Source organism: Chlorella variabilis (genome assembly GCF_000147415.1).
Source record: "Chlorella variabilis unplaced genomic scaffold CHLNCscaffold_12, whole genome shotgun sequence".
In the NCBI taxonomy this organism is placed as follows: Eukaryota; Viridiplantae; Chlorophyta; class Trebouxiophyceae; order Chlorellales; family Chlorellaceae; genus Chlorella; species Chlorella variabilis.
The window spans coordinates 410,490-422,931 of NW_005435076.1; the positions used below are offsets into that span (position 1 = coordinate 410,490).

General features: G+C 68.8%; 2 protein-coding genes across 2 annotated transcripts; one reads left to right on the plus strand and one right to left on the minus strand.

Annotated features, from left to right (window-relative positions):
* Nucleotides 1-437: 437 nt before the first annotated feature.
* On the minus strand, nucleotides 438-7,386 carry CHLNCDRAFT_56191 (hypothetical protein; the record flags this gene model as incomplete). Its single annotated transcript, XM_005847012.1, has 8 exons — nucleotides 438-479; nucleotides 615-647; nucleotides 787-1,125; nucleotides 1,326-1,370; nucleotides 1,546-1,681; nucleotides 1,895-2,288; nucleotides 4,965-4,969; nucleotides 7,334-7,386. The coding sequence occupies 8 exons, from the start codon at nucleotides 7,384-7,386 to the stop codon at nucleotides 438-440; spliced, it is 1,047 nt and encodes a 348-aa protein (XP_005847074.1).
* A 2,933-nt stretch (nucleotides 7,387-10,319) lies between these two features.
* On the plus strand, nucleotides 10,320-12,357 carry CHLNCDRAFT_134758 (hypothetical protein; the record flags this gene model as incomplete). Its single annotated transcript, XM_005846833.1, has 7 exons — nucleotides 10,320-10,466; nucleotides 10,598-10,732; nucleotides 10,941-11,108; nucleotides 11,295-11,409; nucleotides 11,522-11,581; nucleotides 11,729-11,865; nucleotides 12,076-12,357. 7 exons carry the CDS (start codon nucleotides 10,320-10,322, stop codon nucleotides 12,355-12,357), a joined length of 1,044 nt encoding a protein of 347 aa, XP_005846895.1.
* Between the last annotated feature and the right edge of the window lie 85 nt (nucleotides 12,358-12,442).

Sequence of the window (12,442 nt, forward strand, 5' to 3'; positions counted from 1 at the left end):
AGCACCATACAGAAAGTCTCTGGCTGAGCATGCTGCATAATCTTGCCCTGGGTGCGCAGTCCATTGGTTGGCCCTTCGGTTTACAGCTGAGCAGGGTGAACAAAAAGCAGTATAAAAAAATGTCCACCCCGGGAGCTAGGCAAGGCAAGGGGCAAAGCAGTTCTCTTCTCAAATGATGAGGGTTGCGCAGAGAAAGCAAGCGGAAAGAATCAATGGCACGAGGACGGAGAGGGTGGGGTTTGGACGGGAACACAGCGACACACGCCGCGCCCCAGCGTCGCATACTTGTGCGTGCCGGGCACGGAACACCAGATACAAGAAAAAGCCCAGGGGAGGGATGGGTGCCCTGGCCGTGTCATGGGAGGCTGCAGGCTGCCTCTTCCCACAAAGGCAACAAGCTGAGGGTGCAGAGCCGGCCCCCAAAAGCGCGGACTGGCTTAGATGTAGAAGTTAGTCTGCTTGGAGGATGCGCCAACATCCTGCAAGAAAGTGGCGGCAAAAGGGGCGCCAACGCCTGGTGAGCCAGCAGAAACCCACCAAATTGTACGCAGGGGCGCAGTGGAAAGCATGAGGACCACCATGCACGAGCGCCGCAGGCCTCTCCACACGCGCACCTTTAGCCGCTTGAGGATGGTGTCAAAGTACGACTGCAGGCAGCACACGCAGCAGACGGCCAGCGCCCAGCAGTCAGGACATGAGCGCGCCGTGCAGGCGGCCTGAGCAGGCCACAGGCTAGGCTGCCTCACTGCGCATGAGCCCCCCCCCCCACACCCAGCCGCAGCCCACCTTGAGGTACTCCTCCAGCCCCGACACGGAGGCGGGGTCCACCCCCAGCACCTCGTACGTCTCCCCCATGTCCGCGCTGAAGCTCTCGTTGGAGGACAGCACCTCGGCAAAGGCCAGGCGGTCGGCGGCGTCGCCGGCCCACTGGAAGGAGCGCAGCAGGCCGCGCGTGCCCTTGAGCAGCCACACCGGCACGTTGCGCACTTCCGCGTCGCAGTCCGCCAGCCTCTCGCACAGCTCGATGACCTCGGCTGTGGACCAGGCCTTGGGGCCCGCCAGCGGCAGCGTCTTGCCCACCGCCGCGTCCGTGCGCAGCGCGGCCATGATCATGCGCGCCACATCCTGCAGCACGACGAAAAGGAAAGAACAGGGCAGGAGAGCGGAGGGTTGGCAGCTGCTCGGCCGCAGCCGGTCCGGGTGGGGCTAGCTCTCTGCCACGACGTGCGCTAGCTGGCGCGGGCTGCTGCCCCCCGCCCCCGCCCCCGCCCGCGTGCCTGCGTGTCGAGGTATGCTGTGCGCGTGGCGTCGGTGGTGCCCCACACAGGCTTCTCCTCCAGGATGGGAACCGCATAGTTGCCGATGATGGCCTGCAGGCAGGCGGGGCAGCAGCGGCAGCAGGTTCAGAGGGCGCTGCGTGCCGGGCTGCTGGTGAAGGCCTCAGGGGTGCTGCCCCGCTCATGGCAGGCCGCTGCAGGCCCCGCTGGCCCCTCCTCTCGCCACCACCAGAGCACCCACACTCGCCCGCATGTCCCCGGGCCCCACCTGCATGAAGCCGCAGAGGCGGAAAACTGTGTAGTTGAGGCCGCTGGAGGCCAGGAACTGCTCGGTGCAGTGCTTGATGCTCATCAGCGGCACCTCGGGGTGCTTGTCGCAGTGCAGGATGGAGCAGAAGACGTAGCTGCGGGGCGCGGGGGCGGCGACGCAGCGGTGGGAGGCGCGAGCTGTTGAGCGGCACGGCATGCTGGAGCTGGCCAACCACCGTGCCAGCGCTCGGCAGCGCCCGCTGCGAAGTGCAAACAGCACACGGGGGGCTCCCAGCATGCGCCCACCCCCGGCCATGCATGCATGGCACCCAGCCGGCGCCCTCCCCGGGGCCACCCCCGCGCCTCACCGCTGGATGCCCATGGCCTGGGCGCACTGGATCAGCGCCACCTTGCCGTCCCAGTCCACCTTGTCGGTGGACTCCTCGGGGCGCGCCGTGGCGCAGTCGATGACGGCGGACACGCCCACCAGGGCGGCGGGCAGGGAGGTGGGGTCTGTCAGGTCTGCCTGCACCGTGGTGGCGCCCCAGTCGCGCAGGAAGTCTGCGGGGGAGAGGCGCGGCCTAACGATGCAGCGGACCTCGTAGCCCTCGTCCAGGGCGCGGCGCACCACCTGGCGGCCCAGCGTGCCCGTGCCGCCCACCACCAGGATGGCGTTCTTGGGCACGGGGGTGCCGCCAACCGCCTTGGCCGCGTCGCCCGCTGCCGCCGCAGACACCAGCTGCCGGCGCGCCTGACGGCTGCCTGCGGCCGGGGATGAGGCGCGGCAGCATGGCGAGGAGCAACGCATTCAGGCGCTGACTCGTTGCTGCCCAGGCGGCAGCGCTGCCGCCGCCGCCGCCACGGACCACACCACCCACCACACCAACCGGGCTGCCCGGTGTGTGAACGACACAACAGGCAGGAGGAGGGCTGGTGGCGGCGCTGGCGTGCAGGCTCACCTCGATCGGCGGCAAAGGCAGGAGTAGGCACACGCCTCACACGAACCAGCCGGCTGCTTCCGGGGATCGACCCCCTGCTTTGCCGGCTGCTACTAGACCTGCTGCAAGCAGCGGCGCAAGGCGCCGGGGCTGCTGCGACTGTGGTGGCCATGTGTGCTGCTGCAATGGCAACCAGTCAGGCGCCTGTGGGAGATATGGGGATGCTGTCCGGGTTGAATGTGCCACACTGCGGCCTTGGCAAGGCTTTGAACGTTGTGTCCATGAAAATGAACACACTGCCAACTCATCATTTGCGGGACTGCCCATCTATCATCCCCAAACCGTCTGCAAACGGCATTCGAGCATTGACACGACTATGTCACGAGCGTGCTGGGTGCCAGGCACCATGTCTGGCGGCCACAGAGCGGCCAGGCTCTCGATCGCCCTGCTCCTGGCAGCCTGCCTTGCACAAGGGCACGTGCAAGTGGTGTACATGACTGACAGCGCTCCAAACTTTGTAGACGGAGATGAGCAGGCGCAAACCTTCGTCGTGGGCTTCGGCAAGGAAGGTGTGCAACAGGGACTGCAGGGCCGTATGTGCTGCCTCCATCGTCGTGTTTGCCTGCGCTCCCGCTGCCGACACGCCGCCCCCACCATCCCGCCCGCCCCCGCCCGCTCCGCCTTCGCAGCTGGCCACCAGCAACCTTCGCGGCCGCACCGTACCATGCTGATGCGGAGCGCTAACGGCACCAGTTACCGGTGCTACATCCCAGACCCAGCCGCAGCAGCAGCAGCGGATGCATCCGGCGGCAGCAGCAGCGTGAGCACGGTGGGTGGGTGGGTGGGCGCTGTGTGCCTGAATGGCCCCGCAGCTTTGTATCCTCTGATGCAAACAGATCCGCCACACTGCCCGCTAGTTGTGCAGGCAGCAGAGGGCTCCTTGCTGGCCCAGAAGACACCCAGCCAGCTGCTGGAGGCCCTGGGTGAGGGTGGCTGCTTGTGGGCTGGCTGAGGCGAGGGCTCATCTTGGCAGCTGCTGGGCTCATCTACATGCGGCTGCCTTGGCCCGAATGCCCAGCTCCGCTCCCTGCCGGCCCCGCAGCCGAGCACTGCTACTACCGCATCGAGGAGTGGTGGACATATGAGCTGTGCTACAAGAAGAAGCTGCGGCAGTACCACAAGGACAGCGGCAAGGTGGTGTCGCAGTACCTGCTGGGGCGGTACGACGAGGGCCAGCCACAGGCGGACGAGGTGCAGGTGGGTGGCAGCCCCTCTGTCGGTAACACTGGCTCTTGACCTTGGAGTACCTTTCCTTCCTGCCCCGCCATCCAAAATCCCCGCCGCCGCCGCCGCCGCCGCCTTGCAGGTTGACTCCAGCGAGGTGTCTGGAGCCCTGCGGTACGTGTCCCAGCAGTACGTGGGCGGCGAGGCGTGCGAGCTGACGGGCAAGCCCCGGCAGGCGGAGGTGCGCTTCACGTGCGGCGCCGGCGAGGACACCCTGCTCACCTCCATCAAGGAGCTGGCCAGCTGCCACTATGTGGCCACCATCTCCACACCCCGCCTCTGCAAGCACCCCGCCTTCCAGCAACAGCCCCTGCCGGCCACCCTCATCCAGTGCCACCCGCTGTCAGCCACAGAGGCGGCCACCGCCGTGGCCGCCGACGGCGGCACGCACTGCGGCAGCGGCGCGGCGCAGCAGGCCGACGGCACTTGCGCCGCAGAGGTGCAGCCGGGGGCGGCGCTGGCGGTGCCAGCAGCAGCAGTAGCAGCAGCGAGCAGCGATGGCAGCAGCGAGGCGGCTGGCGATGCTGGGCCCCCTGTCCCAGCAACCGCTGCGGTCGCTGACAACAGCACGCAGGGGGAGGAGGGCGAGGATCACTCGCTGCTGCAGTCTCTGGTTGAGGGGCAGGGGGAGGAGGATGGGTACGAGTACTACGATGATGACGAGGAGGTGGAAGGCGATGACCCGTACCTGGATTGAGCAGTGCCATGCTCGGTTCTGCCCGCAGTTGTGTAACGATCCTGCCGCGAGTAGTACTGTCTGCTGCAGCTGGTGTTCAACGAAGATGGGTCTTGCTTTTCCTTCCAAAGCTAGGACTGCTGACTGCTCTACAATGAAGGCAATGAAATGTAGGAACGTTTGAGCGGGGCTGGTCGCCCTCTCGGGCTGGTGGCCCTCTCAGCGTCACAGGATCGGGGGCGCCGGCTGCTGCGGCTGCTGGCCAGGGGCGCTGGCAGCAGGCACGGCGCTGGCTGCGCTCGCACCACTGGCCACACCGCCGCCACCGTCGGCGGCCCCCGCCGCTTCAGCCTCGATCTGGCGCTGCAAGAAGTCGACCCAGCTGTCTGCCAGCGACTGCTTGGCGGCTGCCTGGCCAGGTGGCAGCGTGGCGTCAGACGCGAGGCTGATGTCGCGCCAGCCCTGCCGCCGCCGGCTCTCCCCAATCTTGGCTCGCTCCTCGGGTGTGAACCCCAGCATGCTGCACATCAGGTCCAGCACCTCGCCTGCACAGGGTTGGGCACGAGGCAGGCAGGCATGGAGGGCATGGCGCGGGGGCAGTGGGTGGTGACGTGTGCATACGCAACCAGTTGCAACCACACTCGCACACCAGGCAACACCCCACCGCACCGCCACCCACCCGAGAAGTCCTTCTCAAAGTAGGTGATGAGCATCTTGACCACGATGCGGCGGTCAATCATGGCGCCGGTGTCGGAGGAGAGCGCATGCAGCTTGCGCTGGGCCTCGGCCAGGGCGCGCCGCACAGACAGCGCCTCAGCCTGCATCCCAGGGAAGCGGGGCGAGGCGGGAGTGGGACAGGAAGGGCAGCATGCTGGCATCCGGCGGCAGGACTGGCAAAGGCAGTGGGCAAGCGTGCCGCTCCATGCCTACTGTGAACCCCCTACACAAGCAACCACCCCAGCAGCCAGCCATGTGTTGGCATGCCAGGGCAGCCAGGCAGCCGCCCACCTGCAGCACGCCCTCCCCCTCCCGCTGCGCCTCCAGCTGCTGCTGTGCGGCCTGCGCCGCCGCCCGCGCCGCCGCCGCCTCCTCCTGCAGCCGCAGGTGCTGCAGCTTGGCGCCGTCCAGCTCGTTGCGCAGCGAGTGCGCATCCGCCTGCATGGCGCGCAGCTCGGATCGCAGCCGCTCCGCGGCGTCGCTCTCGTAGCTCAGCTCGCCTGCGGAGGGTTGGCGGAGTGGGTGGGGGTGGGCGGGCGATGAGGGGGCACAGGACTGGAGGCAAGGCGGCGTGTCAGGGCACAGGGGGACCGCAGGGCGGGCGCCAGCAGGCCTGCCATCACCAGCCGGGCAGCAGCCAGCACGCTGCGCAGCACCTCACCCAGCGCGCGCTGCAGGTTCTGCAGCTCCACATCCCTGGCCGCCAGCGCCGCCTCCCACTTGGCCACATCATCCTCCAGCGTGGCGCACCGCCCCCGGGCGGCAGCCAGCTCCTCGGCCAGCCGCGCGCCCGCGGCGCCGCCCGACGCCGCCGCCTCGGCGCCGCCGTTTGCCCGCAGCTTCTCCAGCTCCATCTTCACCTCCGCCTCCACGCGCCACCTGGGGTTGAGGGGCAGGGGGTGGGGGGGGGGAATGCTGTGGGGTGTGGTGGGGTGGTTGGGCAGCCGGCAGTCACTGGTCTGTGCCTCATGCCCCAATCACGCGCGCAGGACTCGGTCACTGCATGCCCCAGTCATGCGCGCAGGACTCGGTCGCTGCCTGCCCCAATCATGCGCGCAGGACTCGGTCGCTGCCTGCCCCAATCATGCGCGCAGGACTCGGTCGCTGCCTGCCCCAATCATGCGCGCAGGACTCGGTCGCTGTCTGCCCCAATCATGCGCGCATGACTCGGTCGCTGCCTGCCCCAATCATGCGCGCAGGACTCGGTCGCTGCCTGCCCCAATCATGCGCGCATGACTCGGTCACTGCATGCCCCAATCATGCGCGCATGACTCGGTCGCTGCCTGCCCCAGTCATGTGCGCATGACTCGGTCGCTGCCTGCCCCAATCATGCGCGCATGACTGGGTCGCTGCCTGCCCCAGTCATGTGCGCATGACTCAGCGCCTGCCCCAGTCATGTGCGCATGACTCAGCGCCTGCCCCAATCATGCGCGCATGACTCGCTTTGTGGTTCAGGCAGGTGGCAAGGCCTCTCAGGTTGCAGCCAAGCTCTCACAAGAGCAGCCCTCCACAACTGCAGCCCTTAGTCACTCGTCCTGAACAAGACAACGGTCACCATTTCCCTCGCTCCCACCTGAGCTTGTCCTCCTCATCCTCCTGCTCATTCAGCATCTGCTGCTTCAGCCGGGCCAGCTGCGCCCGCTGCCCAGCGCGGTCCGCATCCGCGGCAGCCAGAGCAGCCTCCAGCTCGGCCACCCTGCGGAAGTCGCATGGCACGCAGTGGGCCAGCAAGCAGTGAGGCGGGCATCGAGAGACAGCAAGAGGTGCTTTAGTGAGCCTATGAGATGCCAGGAGCCTGCTGCGTGAGCTAGCTAGGCACCATAGCCAGCCCGCGAGCTGGCCCTCACCGCTGCTGCAGCTCTGTCGCCAGGCCGTCGGTGCCGCTGGCTGCCGCCTCCGCCTGCTGGTGCTGGTGCTGCAGGCGCTCCACCTCCTGCTGCAGCCGAGCACACTCACGCCGCGCCGCATCCAGCTGCGCCGCCATCTCGCCTGCGGTGCTGCCCTGGGTGGCGACCGCCGCCTGGCCTGCTGCCTGCGCCTCCTGGAGTGCAGCCTGCAGGCGAGCCACATCATCCTGCACATGGGGGGGCAGCGGCAGCGCTGGGCAGGCCCCATGCAACGTGCGACTGCGGGGGCAGAGAGCACCAACGCAACCGCCATCCCTTCTGCCTGCAGCGTTCCGTCCCGCCTACCTGCAGCTGGCTGGCGGCCGCACGCTCCGCCTCCAGCTCCTGCCGCGCAGCATGCACCTCCGCCTCCAGGCGTGCCGCCCGGGCCGAGGCGGCCACAGACGCCTGCGCGCCGCCCTGGCGCTGCCGCTCCGCCTCGGCCGTCAGCTGCTGCTGCTCCGCCAGGGCCGCCTGCAGCGTGGCCTGCTGATCTGCCAGCTGCTGCTGCCAGAAGGCGTCCCGCGCTGCCAGCACGTCCTCCTCGTGCTGCTGCTGCCCCAGGTCAGCCGCCTGCTGCGCCGCCGCTGCCGCCTGCTGCATGGCAGCCAGCTGCACCGCGGCGGCCTGCCGGGCAGCCTGCTCCGCCGCCAGCTGCTGCTGCAGCTCCGCCACAGCGGCGTTCAGCCGGTCGCAGCGGCCTGCCGAGTCGTGCTGCAGCTCCTGCAGCTGCTCCAGGTGCTGCCGCGTCAGCTCATGCTGCCGCCGCTCATCGTCAAGCTGCGCCGCCGCCAGCCGCGCAGCCGCCAGTTGCTCTGCCAGCTCTTCCAGGGTCGCCTTCTCCGCCTCGCACACCGCAGACAGCTCCGCAGCCTGCCGCTGTGCCGCCGCCAGGCTGGTGCTGGCCGCCGCATGCTGCTGCCGCTCCTGCTGCAACTGCTCCATCAGCGATGCCGCCGCCTGGCGCTCGCCCTCCACCTCAGCCCGCGCCGCATCCAGCTGCTGCGCTGCCTGCGCTGTGGCCAGCTCATGAGCGCGCCGCAGCTCGGCAAGCTGCTGTGCCGCCGCAGCAGCCTGCTCCCGTGCCGCCGCCGCGGCAGCGGTTGCTGCTGCCGCTTCCTCGCGAGCTGCGGCTGCGGCTGCAGCTGCCGCAGCGGCGGCGGCTGCGTCTGCTGCTGCCTGTGCCGACTTGTCAGGGTCTTGCACAGCGGGCAGCTGCTCGACTGGCTGCTGGGCTGCAGCTGGGCTGGCACCAGACCCAGGTGTGCTGCCAGCAGACGGCGCCGCTGCCACGGCGGGGGCAGGCGCGGGCGCCTGAAGTGCAGGCTGCTCGTCCTGCTGCTGCTGGTGCTGCCCTTCCCCATGCTGCACGTGCTGGAGGGGCGCCGGCTGGGGCAGCCAGCTGGGGTGCTGGTGCTCGGGCTGGTGGTCGGCGTGGGCTGGCTGGTAGGCGTGGAACAGCGGGCCCTCGCCATCCTCATGCTGCTGCATGTGTGGCGGCACCTGCTGATGCTCATGGGCCAGCAGGGAGGCCAGGCTGGCATCCTGCTGGTGTGGAGACCCCAGTGGGGAGGGGGCTGCCGGGGCGAATGGAGCTGGGGCTGGTGGCGGTGGCGCCGGCGGAGGCGCGGCGGGTGCCGCTGCCGCCGACGCTGCCGCAGCGGCTGCCACATCAGGCAGGCTGCTGGCAGAGGTGCCGGCGCGGTGTGGCGTGCCAGCAACGGAGCTGCCTGCTGTGCTGACCGTGCGGCTGGTGCCCGCCACCCTGGCCTTGTCCGCCTGCAGCCTGGCCTTGAGCGCCGCCAGCCGTGAGGACACATCGCTTGCAGGTGCGGTGGTGGGTGCAGCTGCAGGCGGCGCAGGTGCTGCTGCTGGCGGTTGCCGCGGCAATTGCTGCGGGGGTGGCGCCGCGGGCGGCACCGGCTCCGAGGGTGCTGCCACGCGCTGCAGCGGCTGTGCTGGCGCCGCAGGATGCAGCGGCCTGCCCGCTGCGGCAGCCGGCCGCGAAGGGGCAAATGGCAGCGGCTGCAGCGGCTGCGCTCGAGGCGCCATCGGGGGAGGCGCAAACATGGGGGGCGGGGGTGGTGGCGGTTGGGGCGGCTGAGGGTCGGTTGCCACGCCGCCACCGAGCGCACTACCGTTGACCAGCTGCGGCTCCCAGGGCTGCGGAGATGCAGTCACTGGAGAGGCGGCAGCCAGATGCAGCTGCAAGCCATCGCCCTGCACTGGCCCTTCTCCAAAGGAGGGGCCCTCGCGCTGCGAGGAGTAGCCGTCGGCAGGCGCCTGCTGCCCCTCCGCCAGCGCCGCCTCCCTAATCTCCCTCTCCCGGTTGCGAGCCCACTCGTCCTGAAGGTAAGGGGGAGCGTGGCGCACAGTAGGAGAGTGCAGGAGCCCAGCGATCAAACCCCACTTCGAATGCCAACCTGAACAAGTCCCCACCTGGTGCACTTCTCTAAGCTCGGCAACAGTTGCTGCTGCCTCTGACGCGACCGTGGCTGCTGCCTTTTTGGCCGCAGCAGCCACCTTGCCAAGCTGCCCCCACATGGCTGCCTCACGGTCGCCTTAGCAGGTGTCTGGCATCACTGGCGCGTCAACAGCATTACTGGTCATGCAGCAGGGGCTTGTACAGTGCAAGTTTGGTTCAGGCGGTACATGTTGTTCCCAAACGAGGAGAGGAGGGGGCTGCAGCTTTGATCATCACGAATCGACAGACTGCCCTGTGCCCGGCCCTCGGGGCGATCAAATCGGTGGCTGTGACAAAGTTGGGTTGCTCCTGTCGGCACGAGGCCCCAGGGGTTGAGCCGAGGAGGTCCAGCTGCCGATTGCAGGGGTCAGGGATCCTCCAACAGCCGCCCCCGCTTCCCTGTGAAGGGTTGCAAACATGGCTTTGAGGAGGGCTCTGGCTCGTGGCCTGGGCCAGTGGGGCAGGTCTGCGGCACGGGAGGCCCATGCTGGGCCATGGAAGGAATCGGTGGCCACGGGCCTAGCGCCCGCCCAGGTGCGCAGGGAGGACGGAGGCGGCAGTGGCGGTTGCCGCTGGGACGTGACGCTCTCCACCTCCAACACACCTGCTGCCTTGATTGAGCTCCACGTGGTTGTGCGCCTGCAGGAACACACCCTTTGCACCCATTCAACAGCAGCAGGGGGAGCAGCAGCAGCCTGGCAGCACGCTGGCGGCCTGCGCTTGCCGGCTGCTGCCGCTGCCACGTCCCACGCGGGCAAGGGTACCAGCAGCGTGGCGGCAGCGGCGGCGGCAGGGCTACGACCGTACAGCAGCAATGCACGAGAGTCGATGCAGGAGGCGGCACAGCGCATCAAGAAGGTAGCCACCGCTTCTGGTGATGCGCTGAAGGCGGCCGGCGGCGTGGTATCGCGGGCCCCCGGTGCCCTGTACCAAGTGTTGCCCACCTCCGCCAAGCAGCTGGTGAATGCGGCGCAGGTGAGTGGTGTGCAGGAGCTTTGCCTTACCTGGGGGTGGACGATTGGGTGATTGCGCGTGCCAGCCATGCCCCTGCATGCCCATTGGCGGCAGGCCGACCACCTGGCCGGTGCTGGCTCGGCGCTGTGCAGACCCCAGGCGCAGTGAACCGCGTGATCAGCCTGCAGCTCACCGCCTTCTGGCAGAACCACAGCAAGGCTATCGTCGGCCTGGGGGCGGCCACGCTGTGCTACGCCCTGTGGCGCACGCTGTACCGCACCAGCCAGGTGTGCCCGCCTGCCACGCGGCCCTGGGCAGCTTGGCGTGGCAGGAGCAGGCTGGCCCGCGCTCCCTGTGCTGCCCCCTGCTTGGCGGCTGCGCACGCAATGAGCTGCCGCCACCTGCCCCCGACTCTCCTGCCGCTGGCTCTGCTGCCTGCTGGCGCTGCCCACGCTGCCGCTGCCCACCCGCCACACCCTGGGCGCGTGCCTGCAGCTGTTTGTGGACCTGAGCGAGACCATGGCCACCATGGGCCTGTTCTCGCTGGCCGCCTCCGCCGTCGCCTTTGGCTACCTGTACCTGCGTCGGCGGTACACCATCGACCCGCAGGCAGCGTACCGCCTGGCCATGTACCGCCTCAACACCCACCCGGGCCTGCTGGAGGTAAGCGGGGGTGGCGCAGGGGACCCAGCGCACAGCCGGTGGCGGCACTCGGGTTGAGAGCGGGCCACCCCACACACTCGCAGCCAGCTGGGCAAGTTTTCTGCAGCAGGGGGCGTCCTGAGCACCGTTCCGCTCCGTGCATGGCTGGCACACCATCCTGATGCCTCACCGTGCCTCTGCGTGCAGGTGATGGGCGCCCCGCTGGTGGGCAGCCCTGTGCAGGCCAGCGTGCTCACCGGCGGCGGCATCAAATTCAAGGGGCTGCGCCCGCGGCTGCGCAGCAAGCGCATCCAGATGATCTGTGAGCCATGCTGGCGCCACCTGGGCGGCTGCATGCTGCCAGCCGAAGGGCTTGCGGGCGTCGTAGTGCGCCGGCTGATTGTCTGCGCCTGTGCTGCCACCCGCTGCTGCAGTCCCGCTCAAGGGCTCCGAGCGCCGCGGTCTGGCGTCCCTCGAGGCCAAGAAGCGGCACGGTGGGTGGGGCTGGGCGCTGGAATGGCTGCCTGGGGGTGCCTGCGTGCTGCCGTGGCACTGCGGCTGCATGCGTGCCTCCCCGGCGCAGCCACCTCAGTCAGCGCTGCCCTGCCACCCTCCTCCTCCTCCTTGCGCCCCTCCCGCAGGCCAGCTGCGCTTTGTGCTGCTGGCTGTGGACGTGCCCAGCGTGGCGGGCGGCGAGCAGCGCATCTTCCTGCAGGGAGGGCCCGCGCTGTACGACCGCGGCGGTGTGCTGGACGTGCTGCGCGACCCCTTCATCAGGGTGAGCGCGGCGCTGGCCGGCTGCATGATGGTGTCGGCTGGCTGGCTGGCCAATGCGAGCGCATGGGAGCCCTCCGAGCGGCCGCCCTGCCAGCTGGCGTTGCTGGCTGCCCGGGCCTGCACCCCATCGTCGCACCTGGCCCTCACTGGCCTCTCCCACTTCACTTCTGCCCCTCAACGGGTTGCCCCTCCTCTTCCTGCCTGCCTGCAGGCGCTGTCCATGGAGGATGTGTTCATGGCTGAGGACGAGGCGGAGGACACGCAGGAGGAGCGGGAGCGGGAGGCGGCGGCGGCGTCTCGCCACGCGGCGGCCGCCGCCAAGCAGCCCAAGCCTCTGGACCAGGGCGGCGGCCTGTACTTTTATGAGGCGGCGATGATCCGGGCCAAGCAGGCCTGGTCCAAGCTCGCTGGCAGGCAGCAGCAGGCACCAGCGACAGCAGCGGGGGACAAGGCAGTGAAGGTAGAACCCACGCCCGCGGCACGCGCAGCTTGAACGGCCTTGCGACTTTCCAGGATGTTTGTAACACAAACAACGGCAGGCAAGGACATAACAACCGAGACATGCATTGCAGATGGAG